General features: G+C 47.5%; 2 protein-coding genes across 2 annotated transcripts; both read left to right on the top strand.

The window, feature by feature from the left end:
* Nucleotides 1-2,190: 2,190 nt before the first annotated feature.
* On the top strand, nucleotides 2,191-5,678 carry LOC109761213 (putative pentatricopeptide repeat-containing protein At3g05240). Its single transcript, XM_020320021.3, has 3 exons — nucleotides 2,191-4,740; nucleotides 4,847-4,915; nucleotides 5,145-5,678. The coding sequence occupies exon 1, from the start codon at nucleotides 2,195-2,197 to the stop codon at nucleotides 4,583-4,585; it is 2,391 nt and encodes a 796-aa protein (XP_020175610.3). The 5' UTR covers nucleotides 2,191-2,194; the 3' UTR covers nucleotides 4,586-4,740; nucleotides 4,847-4,915; nucleotides 5,145-5,678.
* Nucleotides 5,679-9,002: 3,324 nt separating this feature from the next.
* On the top strand, nucleotides 9,003-16,242 carry LOC141026791 (protein FAR1-RELATED SEQUENCE 3-like). Its single transcript, XM_073503644.1, has 3 exons — nucleotides 9,003-9,288; nucleotides 9,409-9,440; nucleotides 15,601-16,242. The coding sequence occupies exons 1-3, from the start codon at nucleotides 9,003-9,005 to the stop codon at nucleotides 16,240-16,242; spliced, it is 960 nt and encodes a 319-aa protein (XP_073359745.1).
* The last annotated feature ends 1,033 nt before the right edge of the window (nucleotides 16,243-17,275 follow it).

The following is a 17,275-nucleotide window of genomic DNA, read 5'->3' as shown; positions in this document are numbered from 1 at the left end:
ATTGTCTCTTGGCTGGCTCTGGCTGGCGTTTGGTCGCTGCGATGCTGCTTTGATTGGTGAACAAGAAAACACGACCACAGCACAGCTCCTTGATGTGCATGACTGGAGGTGGAGACGTGAAGACTGCGTTCCTAGTCTCTTTTTCGGGAAAAAAAACTGAAGCTCCCATGTGCAATGCCGCTCTCATGAGTGGTGGTTCGTAGCACGCAGGTTGGACGTCGGATTTGACGCAGCGCCGGCAGCTGGTACCCCTAGGGCGGCGGGCACGCATTGGGTCAGGCACTGCGTGCCCGGATGTGTTGGTGCGGAATCATCACCAGCAAACAGATGTGTTGGGGCATGCCACTTTGGCAGCCGCCTGTGTGGGATGATAACAGCTGGCGTTAGGTGCGCAGGCGACGCCGCAGACCGACCAACTGCTCAAGGAAACCCGCCCGCCCGCACTTGGTGTGCCTGGCCCGTCGTGTCATGCCAGCAACAAACAGACCCAAACCCGAACCCGACCTTGACCGCCCGGCGCGCGCCCATGACCCATCACGACCCACCCCACGTGCCGGGCCTGCCGGTGGAAGGAACCAAACCTCCTTGATGATGGAGCCGGCCGGAGCCCCCCCGTGCTGGCCTACTGGGACGACGGAGGAGTTTATGGTGGACTCGATGGCGATGCCGGAGGGTTTTATGGGTGACCAGTGCCCGGCACTCCGGCGGCATGGGGATGCACAGTGGAGTGGAGGGCATCAACGTACGCACGCACGTAGGTGTCATCATTGAAGAATGAAGGGAGGACGCCCCGGCCCCTCCCTCGGCTCGGCCGACTCGACCCGTACGATCGGATCGGATCGGGCGGGCGGCACCGTTGGCCGTCCTCTCCATCGACTGCTGCTGGGGCGGGCGGTGGCAGGCAGGGCTGCTGGGCTGGTTTGGGTTTGGGGCTGCCTGCCTTCAATTCACGCATCGATGATGCGGCCATGTACGCCGATCGTGGCCTCTCGCGAGTCGCGACGCTGGTGAGGTGCGTGTCAGCGTGTGTGTGCGCGCACATGGCATGGCATCGATGGTGCACTCACGGTCACGTACGTACAGTTCGCGGTACGTTGCCGTCGGCCACAGTGTCCCCTGCTCTGCTCCCTCCTCCACGCATCCTCATCAAGGCACCAGCAACCACAGTACCGCGCCATCACGGATCGGGATCCCCTCACCTGGCTGGCATGCGCAAGGCAGGGAAGGCCAGCGACGTTTAATTTTGCATCCAATCCAACAGCGGGCACGTAATAAACTCCACGCAATTACAGCCCCCCCTCAAGTTTTTACATGCCTGTGTACTTCTTGGTGTGAATTTAGGGCCTCTTTGCCTCCAAGGTATTCCTGAAGGGATTTTTTTTTCCTACTAGGAAGTTGATTGATTCATCGGATAAAAATCTTTGTTTTTCTTTCTTTCCTTTCCTTGTCTGTGTGTCTGGAAGAGTTTGCCGAGGTTCTCCTTCAAATCATCTGGTCGTGTATTCTGTACTCCTTGGGGTTTTTCCCCGGTTTTCCTTCTCCCTGATAGACCACATGCGGTTCTTATGCATGGTTAAAACAAAATATTTGTATGCTTTTTTTCTTTGGAGAAGGCAAACATTTTGTTCCCGGCTTATTTCTTCCTCATCCAACTCCGCGATCATCTTAGGTGGGCTGTGGGCATCACCTACAGGTCAGTAAAAAGGCAAAAAGGTAGAAGTCACCCTGGCATGCTCGAATTTTCAGTATCTTCTGTGCATCTTTAACGCCGAAGCCGAGAGTAATAAACCATTTTTTATTTGATGGAAACTAGCACAGAGCCACCCGTCAAGCACATACAAAGGTAAGTCGCATGCCCGACTTTTGCAATATCGGGTCCAACCTTGTGGCCTGTCATGAGGCTTGCATCTCCTCCACATTCATGCTGTTATCCGCGGAAATCCAGTTCACAGCTTTTCATTCCATGAATGGCTTTTCTGAAGTATATAGAGCAATTTTTTTCACACATGTGAACATCGGTTTTCTAATTTTGTGAGCAACTGTTTTCAAATATAGGAACATTTATTATCGCATATATGTGAACACATAACACTTTCTATTTTAAATCTGATTTATAAATTTTGTAGATAATATATAGAAATTTTGATATACTTATATTAAAAAGAAAAAACATTACATGTTCGTGGCGCGGCCCATGAAGAGCTGTTTTACGAAGCTGTTCCTCCAAAAAAAGGAGCACACTGCTATTCGCGCCTCCTACCAGCGCCGCGGGAGCTTCTTCGGCATGCGTGTCACGGCGCGGCGCGCCGGCGTCTTCGGAACGGTGGACTCCCGGCCTCCCAAGTCGCTGGCGGACGCGGCGCGCGCGCTCTGTGGCTGCTCCCACGACAAGGGCATCGCTTCCGGGAACAGGCTGATGGGCGCCCACCTGAGGGCCGGCAGGCCGGGCGCTGCTCGAGAGGTGTTCGACGGAATGCCGCGGCGCGACGTGGTGTCCTGGAACTCCCTCATGGCCGCGCACGCGCGGGAGGGCGCGCACCAGGAGGCTGCATACGCCTTCCTGGAGTTGAGGCGTCGCGGGCTCCGGCCGGACCACACCTCCTTCTCCACCGTGCTGTCCGCCGTCGCGCGGCTGGAGGCTCTGGAGCTGGGGCGATGCGTCCATGGCCTCGCGCTCAAGTCCTGCTCCACGGGTAATGTGTTCGTGGGCGCCTCTCTCGTCACCCTGTACGCCAACTGTGGGGTTTTCGGTTGCCTGCAGCGAGTCTTTGATGACGTCGACACGCCAAATGTGGCCTTGTGGAATGCTCTTCTATCAGGCCTCGTGATGAACCATCGGGTAGCAGACGCCCGCAGGGTTTTCGATGAGATGCCCGGTCGCAATGTCGTGTCCTGGACGGCCATGGTAAAGGGCTATGTTACGGTGCACGAGGTGGAGCTGGCGTTGGAGCTGTTTGACTCGATGCCCGTGAAGAATTCTGTGTCGTGGTGTGTCATGATAGGAGGGCTTGTCCACCATCAGCGATTCAGAGAGGCAGTTGAACTGTTCAGAAGATTGATGCGGAATGGGGAGGAAATGACAAATGCAGTTCTAGTTAAGGTTGTGAATGCGTATGCTGGTCTGAAAAGTATCGGAGGAGGTAGATGCATTCATGGGTTTTCTGTGAAGTGTGGATTTGTTCTTGACCTGATTATCGAGGCATCATTAGTTGCGATGTACTGTAACTCCTTGGACATGGATGAAGCACAATTGGAGTTTGATAAAATGGACAGAAAGCATGTCGGTTCATGGAATGCCATCATATGTGGCTATATTTATGCAGACAAGATTGATGAGGCTAGAGAACTTTTTGATTCCATGACTGAAAGAGATAAGGTCTCGTGGAACTCGATGATTAATGGCTATATCAGAGATGGAAGAATTACTGATGCTACTGAGTTATACTCAAGGATGCCTGAGAAGAACGTGGAAGCAGCTACTGCTTTGATGTCATGGTTTGTAGACAACGGAATGCTAGATAAAGCACGGGATATGTTTTATAGTATGCCCCAAACAGATGTAATGTCTTGCACATCTTTACTCTTTGGATACATGAAAGAAGGATATCTGGATGATGCACTGGACCTTTTCCATAGGATGAACAAAAGGACTGTTGTCACTTATAATGTGATGATAGCTGGTTTTCTTCATCAAGGCGAGGCTACTGAAGCTTACAGGCTCTTCAATGAATCACCTTCTCGTGATTCAGTAACTTGGAGCTGTTTAATTACTGGGCTCGCTCAAAATGGTTTAACTGATGATGCAATTGGGATGTACAAGAAAATGCTATTAACATATGTGCGCCCAAGCGAGTCAGTTGTTTCTAGCCTCATAAGCTGTTTTGCACACTATTCTATGATTGTTCATGGTCAGCAGTTTCATGCCGCAACTATCAAGCTTGGACTCGAGTTATGTTTACCAATTCAGAATTCACTCATTAGCCTATATTGCAAATGTGGCGAAATGGTTACAGCCCAAAATATTTTTGATCAGATGATTAAGAGAGATGTGGTTACATGGAATACAATAATTCATGGATTTGCATTCAGTAGCCTTGGTGAAAATGCTATTGAAATGTTCGAGAATATGAAGAGGGCACAAGTTGATCCCAATGATATCACATTTCTTGGTGTACTGTCTGCATGTAACCACATGAGTCTTTTAGAGGAAGCAAGACATTTCTTTGACACGATGACGCGCGATCATGGAATTGTGCCTAATATAACGCACTATGCTTGCATGGTTGATCTATTTTGTAGGAGAGGCATGGTTGAGGAGGCCGAAGGGTTAGTTAAGTCAATGCCATTTGAACCTGATTCAGCAATATGGACCTCTCTCTTGAGTAGCTGCAGATTGAGTGGCAATGATAAGTTGGCAGAGCATGCAGCAAGTCAGTTAATCGCCATAAATCCTTCTGCTAAAATGCCTTATCTGCACCTCATCAGTGTACATGGATCAACAAATAGATGGGGCGTCATTGATAGTCTAAGAAGTCAAATTAGGAGAACTGCCACTGAGAAAGAAGTTGGTTATAGCTGGATTTAGTGTCCCAGCATGATTCACTGCTGTTGTATTTTTCCAACGGTGGGTCAGTCTGGTACCAAAACACTATGCTGTATACAGTGAGGCACAGCTGGTATATACGACAATATCCACGGTGCAGCCTGTGATCATTTATATGGACATTTTCCACCAAACAGGTAAAATTCTATAAAAACTACTCTTGTATCACATATAACTACCTTCACTTTGGCATCTAAGTCATTGTTCTGATGATACAACTTTTTGTTTACACATCTTATGTAGAACGTCTGAAAGTTCAGGACAGACTCTTGGTGGATAGGTGAACCTGGAAGCATGAAACACATCTGTCAGGTATGATTCAATCGGATTGCATGCTTGTACATATAATGTGTGCCATCATTTAGAGGTAGACTACCTGTGCAACCATTTTTTTTTTGAGTTGATCGGTATAGAATAGCTTCCTTGTTAATTATGTTCAAAAAAGCTCCATGAAACACTATCTCAACTTAATTATTAACAAGAAATTGATGTCTTGCCCTCCAGAGTTTCAGTGCTTGGCTTGTTGTTTCTCTTCTTCCAGGAATACGGCGCAAATTTTGCCAAAGCAGAAACCTTTCAACCAGCTTAATAAGAGTTTGGTCAGCAGAGGGTGGAAGGCGTGGTGCAGGCCAAGACATGTTCAGTTCCATCCCTGCATTTCCGAGCAGCGGTGCCTGTGGGATGTAACCGAGTCTGCAAAAAATACCCAGCCAATCTGTGTGGCATCCACTGAATGGCCTCTGCCCTCCACACCGGCAACACTGTTCAGCAGCAAGGATCATGATGACTGTCCGGCTGAGCACAGGGAATGCGACGGTCACCGTCGCAAGCTACATGGCAGGGCGCAGCTTTAAGGCTCGGGCGAAGCAAAGCTTCACCAGGGAAGTCCATGCCGCAGCGCTCACCGGAGAAGATCTTCGCCTGATGGAAGACCCTGGACCTTTTTTTTTCTTTGCGGGAAGCTGGCTCTCAACCTTTTGGTACTCTTCTTTTAGCTGCTCTTTGTACTAGGCTGGGCAGGCCAAGCCCAGTTTATATTTGCTCGACCTAAAAAAAAAAGAAATTGTCGGTGACAGCCTTTTCTTGTTTAATTCACTTGTTTATTTACTACGTTGACAACTTGGTGAGTCTGAGATGTCAGTATTTTAGTAGGTGGCGGGACTCTTTTTTTCGCTTTTACTATTTATATACCTGATGGCAGAACATTTGTTTCACGTCAGTTGCCGGCCGCGGGATGGCGGGGGGCGACGGTCGGGGGACGAAGGAAGGAGACGGGGACCTTTTTTCATAGCTTTTGAGTGTACGCGGGCCTTTTTACAAAATAAGCACTGTATTACGCACGGGACATCCTTTTTCGGACGGAGGGAGTATTACTGTATGGGTCCTACTGTATGATGCATGGTGGCTAGGAGAAAATGAGAAGGGAACCATAGGAGCGACACGTGCTGACTACAAGTCTGCCGCAAGCTTTGTAAACTCGCACCCGACAGAAAACTCACGCAGCAGTTGTTGCGTGTATCCCTCTTGTATAGAAGGGCGCTCGCTCAATTTCCAACAATTTCCCGGATCATTGACGTGGCATTTCCTATTTGACGCCTTCAGCTCCCGTTAACGTGCAATTTATTAACTAGAGCTGAAGAGTCTTACCTGGGCCGACCCATCTATGCGTGCCACGGGAGAGACCCCTTCCGGTTTTGGGAAGTTTCCCGGCCGGTTTGTTTGCTTTTTTAATTTATTTTGGTTTTTCCTGGACCCGTTTTCTTTTGTTCTTTTTCTTTTCTATTTTCTATTTTCTGTATTATTTCCTTTTCCTTTTTTATATTTACTTTTCAAAATGCACAAATTATTTTCAAATGCGATGAAACATTTAATAAAATTGAATAACTCTTTTCCAAAACTGATGAAATCTTTGTTAAAGTTCATGATCTTTTTTCAAAATTTATGTTTTTTCCAAATTGATGAGATATTATTAAAAGTTTGTGAACTAATTCCAAAATCGATGTTTTTTTCTCAAAATTGATGACTTTTTATCATAATCGATGGACTTTTTTTCCAAATTTTTAACTCCTTTTCAAAACTGATGAAGTTTTATAAAATTATTGAACTTTAAAAATAATTTGAACTTGTTTTCATTATCGATGAACTTTTTTTGAATTCATGAACTTTTTTTCCATATTCGTGGAAACTTTTTTTCCAAATCGTGAACTTTTTTGATTTTTGTCAAATGCATGAACTTTTCTGAGTTCCCGATTTTTTTTGAACTTTTGCGTTTTTGGGATTTTCTGATTTTTTTGAGCGACCAGTCTTTCAGCAGTAGCGACCATTTGGTGCTATTTGTTTGGCGGATGCTACAAATAAGTCAGCTTATTTCTGCCAATTTTAAGTCGCCTCGATAGCCGTTCGATCGGACGCGTCCCCGCCATCCGATCCAGATAGAAACTGGGCCAGGAGCGGCCGTTGCCATCGACAAACCGTTGCAACGACGCTTATGCTGCAACGCAACAAAGGCGGAACATACTGCACCTCACCTGGCCCCCGCAGATCGCGGGCGGTGACGGCTGCCGCTCCCCCACCCCCAGCGGCCCACCCTCCGGCGCCGCTCCGCCGCCAAAACTGAACATCTGCAGGACATCCGGCAATGCCCCGCTGCCCCGAATCATCGCAGCGCGTCTCCCCCGACCCCTGCATCGACCCTGATGGCGCAACATATCTACAGGGATATGCTCGCCTCCGTCTCAGCTCCAACCTCCCATGGATCCGCTGCATCCAGGTGGACGGATCCAACTCCGGCGAGCTACGAAGCACCTGCGGCGAGCAGCTACCGAAATCCGGCGGTGTTCTTCCCAGAAAAACCACCATCCGCAGCTACAGTCAATTCCTCTGCATATTGGGTAAGTTCCTTAGAAAACCCCTAGCGCACATGCTTGCATTATTTGTTGCAATGGAGCTTCAGTTAGTAATTTGACTGTTGATGGAGCTTCAGTTAGTAATGGAGATTCAGTTAGTAATGGAGCTTCAGTTAGTAATGCAGCAGATTCAGTTAGTAATGGAGCTTCAGTTGGTAATGCAGCTTCAATTAGTAATGCAGCAGATTCAGTTAAAGAATTTTAATGGAGCTTCAGTTAGTAATGCAGCAGATTCAGTTAGTAATGGAGCTTCAGTTGGTAATGCAGCTTCAGTATACTGTCGATGAAAAAAATTCAGAAAGAATTTTCAGAAATGTTCAGTTTCATTAGTATTAGTAGTATTATGTTTCCAGTGGTGCATTTGAAAAAAATATCAGAAACAAAAACTGTAGGCTGCTGCAAAAAAATACCAAAAGTTCAGAAAGTTTAGTTTCATTAACTTAACTCCTTCTGCAAAAAAAAAAATGAAGAAGTTCAGAAAAGTTTAGTTTTCATTGCCTTGATGATTACAGTGGTGCAGTAGATTGAGATTGTTGTTGTTGAAAAATCCAGAAACCATTGTTTCCACTATGAAGTGTTGAACTGAAAAATTGTGCATGATTGCTTCTTGCTTCTTCCTTCTTCTGTTGAAATGGTAATTACTAACTGATATAATTGAGCATTTACAATACTGTTGCATAGAAGACAAATGGTACTAGTACTAAAATCCCTGATGTATTGACTTTTGTTGGACATTTAGGGTGCTGGTGAAGAGACAGGAGGTGAGGAGAGCTATGCACAACCACATGTTGCAATAAATGGAGGAATGTCTTCATATGCCGGGCACAACTCAACCGCTGCAATGCATGATGATGATCAAGAGGATGATGATATTTCATCTCAGCCGCTTATGCCCTATGTTGGCATGGAATTTGACTCTATTGATGATGCCAAAGAATTTTACAATGAATATGCATTCAAGATGGGCTTTGGCACATGCATTTGCGCTTCTAAAAAAGCCAAAAGAGAGGTCCTCCGACACTTATCAAGAAGGTTTTCTAGTGTGTGCACGCAGGGAAGCCGGAAAGTAAAGGGGACAGTAGCACTTCTTATGAAGGGATCTCAATGGGAGCAGCATCGTCTAGCAAACAGAATTGGTTTGAAATGGATGTCGGCAGCAAGCGTCAAAAGAATCGGCTGCTGCGACATGATTGCAAAGCTCACCTGATTGTTGGGATCAAAGGCAATAAATGGGCTGTATCACATTTTGTTGCAGAGCATACGCACCCTCTAATGCCACAGCGGAGCTTGTACGCTACTACCGCTCACACCGCAAAATCCTGGAAGAAGATAAGGATCTCATAATGACTATGCATGATGTAAACTTCTCAACTTTTTCGTGCATGGGAATGCTTAGAAGGGTGCGTGGCGGAGACCGCAGGATACTACCATATGTCAAGAGGGATGTTTCAAACTTTCGGTCCAAGCTGTGACAAAACCTAAACCTCCGAGACATGGATTTCACAATTCAGTACTTTGAGAGGCGGCAAGCTGAGAACCCTCAATTCTACTATGCAAAAACAGTTGACAAGGAGACCAACTCTGTCACAGGACTCTTTTGGGTGGATGGGAGGACAAGGGCATTGTACCCCAAGTACAAAGATTGTATCTTCTTTGATACAACATTTTGCACAAATCGATACAACATGCCGTTTGCTCCAATTGTTGGAGTGAACAACCACTTGCAAACAATGTTGCTGGGTTGTGCATTGCTGTCAAATGAACAGATTGAACTTTCAAGTGGGTGTTCCAGCATTTTTTGCTTGCGATGAACAATGAATACCCATTGAACATTATGACCGACCAGGACAAGGCCATGGAAACTGCCCTATCTCAAGTGCTGCCCAATACCGTGTATAGATGCTGCAAATGGCACGTCCAACGAAAAGCGCGTGAGAAGTTGGGCAGGATAATGAGTAGGGATGAGGTTTTTGAGCAAGCTTTCTACACTTGCATCAATGATTCTGACACGGTTGATGAATTTGCAGAGAATTGGCAGCACATGATACATTGCTTCGACCTGGTTGACAATAGGCATCTATGCAACATGTGGAAGACTCGTGAAACCTGGGCTCCAACGTTCTTCCGGAACTGTTTTTCCCCTTTACAAGCACTACGGGGAGGTCAGAGGGACTAAACACTACTGGAATTACCTTATTTGCCGTCGCCAATTCTTTGCCGTCTGCTGGCTGACGGCAAAGAAGGTCTTTGCTGTCCGCTTACAGAAAACGGACGGCAAAGAACTGGCTGATGGCAAAGAAGGTCTTTGCCATCAGCCAGTTCTTTGCCGTCTACTAGTGGACGGCAAAGAATTTTTGCCGTTAGCTGGCGGACGACAAAGAGAGAGGTGGGCCCCACTAACGAGCTGCTCAGAAAAAACCTAACGGCCCCCTCTTTGTCGTCTGCTAGCAGACGGCAAAGAGCAAAAAAGCGGTCGGCAAAGGGGCACGGACGGCAAAGAGATAACCTAACTAACGGCTCCCCACCCCGCCCCCTCCCTCTCTCTCTGTTTCTGTCCTCTCTCCCTGACGAGACCGCCGCCACCCGCCGCCGCCGCCGCCACCAGCCACCCCGCCGCCCCCTTGCCCCGTCGCCCCACCACCCCCCGCCGCCCCGTCGCCCCTTGCCCCGTCGCCCCGCACCCCTCCCCTGCGGCGCCCCGACGTCCACCGCACCCCCGCCGCCCCTTCCACGCCGGCCAGCCGCGCCGCGGCCGTCTAGCCGCCCCGCCCCCTTCCTTGCGTGGCCGTCCCCGCCCAGTCCCGCCGCGGCCTCCCCCTCCACCGGGCCGCCGCTGCCCCACCCGCCGCGGCCTCCCCCTCCATCGGGCCGCCGCCTCCCCCTCCACCGGCGATCCCCTGCAGGTGAGTGATCTCCCCCCTTTTTTTAGTTTAGTTTCTTTTAGTTAATTTAGTTTCTGTTTTAGTTATAGTTTTACTTTAGTTTTAGTTTCAGTTTAGTTTTAGTTTTATTTTTTGTTTAGTTTATTTTAGATTAGTTTTAGTTTTAGTTTAGAAGAAGAAGAAGAGTAGAAGGAGGAGGAGGAGGGAGGAAGAGGAGGAGGGAGAAGAAGAAAGAAAAGAAGAAGAAAGAAGAAGAAGAAGAAGAAGAAAGAAGAAGAAGAAGAAAGAAGAGGAGGAGGAGGGAGGAACAGGAGGAGAAGAAGAAGAAGAAAAGAAGAAGAAGAGGAAAAAGGAGAAGAGGAAGAGGAAGAGGAAGAAGAAGAAGAAGAAGAAGAAGAAGAAAAGAAGAAGAGAAGAAGAAAAGGAAAAAAGAGGAAAGAAGAAGAAGAAGAAGAAGAAGAAGAAGAAGAAGACACCCTGACATCCCGACCCCGACACCCCGACACCCTGACACCCCGACCCCGACACCCTGACACCACACCCCGACCCACACCCCGACCCCGACCCCGACACCTTGACACGCCACCCCGACACCCCGGCACGACACCCCGACCCCGACCCCGACACCCTGACACCACACCCGACCCCGACACCCCGACCCCGAAACAGCACCCCGACCCCGACACGGCACCCCGGCCCCGACACGACACCCACGACACCAGAGGCCGACGGGGTCATATATTTGTGTGAGTTAGGTCATATATTTTTCGATTTTGTTATGGAAAACATCATATATAATTGTGTTGATCAGGTAGATTTAACTGCGCAGTTGTTTCATCGCTGCGATGTTTGATTTAAATGTGCAAGTGATATACATATTATTATTCATGTCGGTATTTTTTTTATGTTGTAGTAATTTCGTTTACTCTTTGTCATGATAGGTGTTGAAAGATGGTGGGCGCTGGTCCGGAGCGTTCCGAGGCCCCTTCTTCGTCGGCGCATGGTGGGAGGTCTTCCATTCCACACGCACCTCTCCGCCGAGCGTTGCTGGACAGTATGGCGACACCGCCGGGCCCTTCTTCGTCGACCGCGGTGCCCAGCAGGGGACGAGGTAAGGGAGGGAAGAAGAGAGGAGTTGGAGCACGTGGTCGCGGGAGAGGAGGTAGGGTGACTGCTAGGGTGCCTTCCTCGCCGCCACCCCCGGCTGTTTCACCCGAGCACGTGACTGCTAGGGTGGACTCGTCCGAGGAGGAGGCTACACGGACTCCGGTCCACGGACCTTCGGCCCACGAGCCTCGGGTCGACGGGCCTTCAGCCCACGAGACCCCGGACGAGCACACGTCTGGATGGGGTACCTGGCCGGATTAGCCTGAGGGGCCAAGTGGCCATGCTGATGATGGCGGGGAGACGACTGATATTGAGGAGGAGGGGGGCACCGTCTACCAGCGTGGTTGTACACGGCTCCCGTCCGTGCCGGCGACCCGCGAGCAGAGGTGGTTGATTTTCCCTGATGGGGAGAGGTAAGTGCATTTAATCTTTTTGTACCTTCTGCATTCATGTTTCTTCAAATATCTAATGCGTTGGCCTTGTCATGCTGCAGGGGTTGGGACCACCATGAGAAAGTCCGCCGGCCCAACTCCGTCCTTGGAGTGCTTTGCCGGCAAAACTTCCCGGGGTTTGTCACGTTGCCTGGTGAGGGTCGGCTTCCAGAGCTTGCATTGAGCTGGGAGCACTACTTGGCTGCCCCGGCCCCGCCGGGTGAGATTATCGACGGTGTCTTGTGCGACACGAGGGCAGACGTGGTGATCAGAAAGTTCTAGGTAATTTCTCCTTTACACAATTAAAAATGTTCAACTAGCTAGTTATTAATTTTACTAATCAATATTGTCTCATTTGATTGCAGACATTCTACAGGTGCGAGGAGGGATACGAGGAGGAAGTGGCAAATGTTATCGATAACGTCTGCAAGCGCCTACTACAGAACTTACGGCACGAGGCTCGGGTGCAGGCTGTTCGAGACTACTACGCCTTGCGTGGTATCAAGAAGCCCAAGCCGGCGTGCCGCGAGAAGTTCCTGAGTAAGGAGCAGTACATGAAGGTAATTCTTAAGGCCTTGCACTTACTTCCTTCATTTAGTAATTCATAGCCGTAGCGATCAAGTTTCTATTTGCTAACTTAGGCGCCTCCGAGATGGTGTGCGGATCGGATGGATTGTTGGGAGGTGTTGGTCAATGAGTGGTGCTCAAAAGAATGGCTAGCCGTCCACAACAAGGCCAAGGACAAACGTGCCCAAATGGAAGGTGTGCCACACCATCAAGGCAGCTCCAACTTATATCAGTTCGGGCAGAACTGGGTATGTGGTTTGCTTCATGATTCATGCAATTCATTCATCATGCTAGCTTGAGCCCTTTAATTACTAATTTACTTTGTTTCTCTCTTTCAGGCACGCTACAATAAGGCGGATAAGGTGCCAGAGGTGTACGACCTCTATGCCATGGACCATACTGCCTCTTACAAGAAAGTCAAGGCATTCTCTCCGTCTGACCTCGATGATCCAAACAACTTCACCAACATCTCCTCCCACGACAAGCTCGTGAAATATAGAGATCAGGGGAAGGCGAGGAAAGGGGAGGACTTTAACCCGAGCCAGGGTCCCATTGATCCAGAGCTGGTGATGATAGCTGGTGGCGGGAGGTCCCATGGCTCGATAGCCATTGGAGATGGACTTATCCGTTGTCCTAGCACTCTCCCGGAGATCAAGGCACGCCAGTCGAGCTCCGCTCCTGAGGTAAGGCCTCGTGAACGGCCAGTCCAACTCGCCTTTAAGGTTAGTTATACGTACTCAGCTATCTTTCTCCAGTACATTGTGTGCGCTTCCATCAATGATTACAAATGCTAACGAGGAGTGGTGTTGCAGGCTGCTATACAGAGTGAGAGAGATAGAACGGAGAAACTTCTGGCGGAGGCGGCAGCGGGAGTTGGAGGAGAGGACGACAAAGATGTTGGAGGAGGAGAGGGCACAGAATGACATGCAGGCAAGGGCCATGTACGAGCTCCTTGTGGTAAGTTTCTTCTGCAGATTAGCCAAAACATTCATGTAGTGTTTGTCTCATTACTAACTAGTATGACTGAGTCGTCAAAACCAAATGTGCAGTCTGTGTGCGAGAAGTCCGGTCAGACCGCTCCGCCGATGCCAAAGATTGCTACTGGGACCATGGCGAGTTTAATTTGAATGGACATTACTTGCTAGTCTTAACATTTGAGTGTCATCATGCTAACGAGACATTGGAAATGATCTTTGGTGCAGCGTAACTCCAGACAAGCATCGCACGATCCTTCTCCAGCTACCGGCACGAGCCAGCCCGCTCCTACACCTCCATGATCACGGTAAGTTTCTCTAGAGTTTTGCTTAACAAATGCATAAAGACCTAGACTTAGCTTTATTTCCTCCAAAATGACTTAATAAGCTTACTGACCTCCAAAACCATCCATTTTACCTAAGTTAGCTCTAAAACGATCTATACTTAGCTTTGTTTCCTCCAAAATGACCTAAGTTAGCTCTAATATGCTTAGTTAACTAGGTTTGCTCAATAATGACATGTACTTAGCTTACTTATGTCAAAAATGGCATAATTAGCTTACTTAGCTCATAAACGATCCATTTTACCTAAGCTAGCTCTAAAATGATCCATTTTACCTTAGTTAGCTCATAAACGATCCATTTTACCTAAGTTAGCTCTAAAATGACCCATTTTACCTTAGTTAGCTCATAAATGATCCATTTTTACCCAAGTTAGCTCTAAAATGACCCATTTTACCTAGGTTAGCTCCAAAATGATCCATTTTACTGAGGTTAACTCTAAAATGACCCATTTTATATACCTAGGTTAGCTCCAAAATGACCCATCTTACCTAGGTTAGCTCTAAAATGATGCATTTTACCTAAGTTAGCTCATAAACGATCCATTTCACCTAGGTTAGCTCATAAACGATCCATTTCACCTAAGTTAGCTCACAAACGATCCATTTCACCTAAATTAGCTCATAAACGATCCATTTCACCTAAGTTAGCCCATAAACGATCCATTTCACCTAAGTTAGCTCATAAATGATCCATTTCACCTTAGTTAGCTCATAAACGATCCATTTCAACTAAGTTAGCTCATAAATGATCCATTTCACCTTAGTTAGCTCATAAACAATCTATTTCAACTAAGTTAGCTCATAAATGATCCATTTCACCTAAGTTATCCATTTCACCTAAGTTAGCTCATAAATGACATATACTTCTTCTTCTAGTCTTCTTCTTCTAGTCACCTTTTTCTAACTTTCTTATTTGCCATTTTGCAGATTTCATTCACTTCATGGAAGCTAGCTTGGTATGATGGAGTGCTTGTTTTTTCCTTCATTCTCTTCTAGTATTCTTCTAGCTTGCTATGATGGAACTTGCTATCTTGATGAAACTTTGCATTGTAATATGTATGGATGGAACAATGTGTATGTGCAACTTGCTATGTATGAATGGATAGAACTATATATGTATGTACGATGAAACTTATGTGCTGGATATGTCATATGTTTGCTGTGAAATAGCCCTGTGAAATATATATATATATATGTCATATATATTTGCTGTGAAAATTGTTGGATTTAAAAAAACAGAAAAAGAGGCAATGCAGGCTCTTTGCCGTCTGCCACCGACAGCAACGGGCTCTGTGCCGTCCGCCGCGGACGGCAAAGAAGCCACGTGGCAGCCACCTGTGTTTCCTGGAAGCTGACCCATTTGGTCAGTTTGCCTACAGTGGCGGACGGCAAAGCCTTGGTGGGCAGTGATGTTCAACTGACGTCATTTGGCCGACGGCAAAGGCCGCCTACTCTTTGCCGTCAGCCACGGACGGCAAAGACTGCCGTTAGCCACCTAACGGACTAACAACGAATTTATTGCCGTCGGCTTTCTTTGCCGTCAGCCGCTGATGGCAAAGGCCCCTTTGCCGTCCGCTTCAGAAAGCAGACGGCAACGAAGGTCTTTACCGATGCTATCTCTGCCGGCGCCTTTTGCCGTCCGCGGCAGACGGCAAAGGCCTTTGCCGTCCGCCATCCATGCCTTTGCCGTCTGCCTTGGCGGACGGCAAAGTAGCTAATTCCTGTAGTGAATCTCCTACTTCAAGACATTTTTAATCCTCATGACTCGGTGTGGAGGTTTGTGCAGCAGTATGAGGTGCTGCAAGAGACTATGCTAGACCGTGAGGACAACCAAGCTTTCATTGGCGCAGCAACCACAACCCCGCTTTACTCACGGTACAGAATTGAGCGTCAGGCGGTTGGTTTCTACACCCGCAACGTGTTTGGCAAGTTTCAAGCAGAAGTGACTGCCTCCACAGGGTTTGTGATGAACCAAGTTCCTTCTCCTGACATTGGAAGCATGAGATTTGTGCTCTTTTCAAATTACTATGAAGACCCCAAGATATTTACAGTGAATGTTGTGCTGGCAGAAGAGACATTTGAGTGCAGCTGCAATTGTTTTGAGATGAATGGAATCATATGTGCACACATCGTTAGAGTAATGGTCCACCTCAATGTCCAAGCTATACCGCAGCACTACTTGCTAGAAAGGTGGTCAGAACGAGCAACAACACCAACAGGTGGTAGCGGCCATCTTCTCGATTTCGCGCTCCCTTCAAACAATACACTCAAGTACAACTCGTTGTGCAGAAAATTCACATGGTTGGCCTCCCAAGCTTGTAGCAATGATGTTGCCTACAAAATACTAAATGATGCAGCTCATGCGCTTGAGCCCATTATACTTGCAGCAAGGAGAGGGGAACTACCAGAGCAGCAGGAAGCGCAATAGCAGCAACCAGATCAACATCAGAGCACAACACAGGGGGAAGGCAGCAAACAACAATGCATCAAAGGGGGCCAACTCATCAGCAAAAACATCCCCAAATGCAGCAGCTACAAACACCACTTGAACCAAAGCAACAACAGCCAAAACATCCAAGAAAGAAGCAACCAGATTGCCCCACGCAGTAGCAATAAGCGGCTACCACACATGTATAGCACACGATATCGGGGAGGTACCCATGCTTCAAAACCCAGCACGTGTGCCGAAGAAAGGGCGACCGACGGAGAAGTCTAAGAGAAGAAAGACTTTACTTGAGCAATGAGAAGATGCTCAAAAGAAGAAGGCAAAAACAGATGAGAAGAAGAAAGAAACCAAGCCCAAAAGGAAACCTAGACCAAAGAAGAAAACAGATATCTGCTCGTATTGCAAAGAAGATGATCACAGTGTTGTAACATGTGAGTTGTTGAAGGCTGCGATGGCTGTCTAGAAATGCAACTACTGTAACGAGCCTGATCATGCAGTGAAGCATTGTCCCTACCTAAGGGCTGCGATGTCTATGGAGGCTGGTGTCAGTAGAGCAATAGAGCTTAGGCTCTGAAGAACAAATTAAGAGAAGAAAAATGACTGAAAATGCTTTCCTAGAGTGTTTGGTGTCCCTCCATAATGTATACAATCTCAAATGAACTGTCTTTTCATGGTAGTTTTTGTCCACATGAGAAAAAGCCTGCTTCAAACGTGTAAAAAGAAGTCTCTTATTTGAACAACATTTGTGCTTAAATTGTGTGCTGGGCAACCGAGGATACCTATATTTACAGTGCTTATAATGCGTTTAATTTCACAGAATTTTGTTTTGTTTCTGTCTACATAACGGTGTTGGACAAAAATAATGAGGTATTATTAAATTTGTCTATATATTTGTGCTTGCTTATACTGATGGTCCACTGAGACAAACTGAAAATAAGAGCAGAGTCATGGTTGGAAAGCTATCCTGATGCTTCAATGGGAGAACAGAGTTACTGAGTGAACATATTTATGCAAC

Source organism: Aegilops tauschii, chromosome 7 (assembly GCF_002575655.3).
Source record: "Aegilops tauschii subsp. strangulata cultivar AL8/78 chromosome 7, Aet v6.0, whole genome shotgun sequence".
Classification (NCBI taxonomy): Eukaryota; Viridiplantae; Streptophyta; class Magnoliopsida; order Poales; family Poaceae; genus Aegilops; species Aegilops tauschii.
Note: the sequence above shows the minus strand (reverse complement) of the source record. Positions and strands in the feature narration are given on the sequence as shown.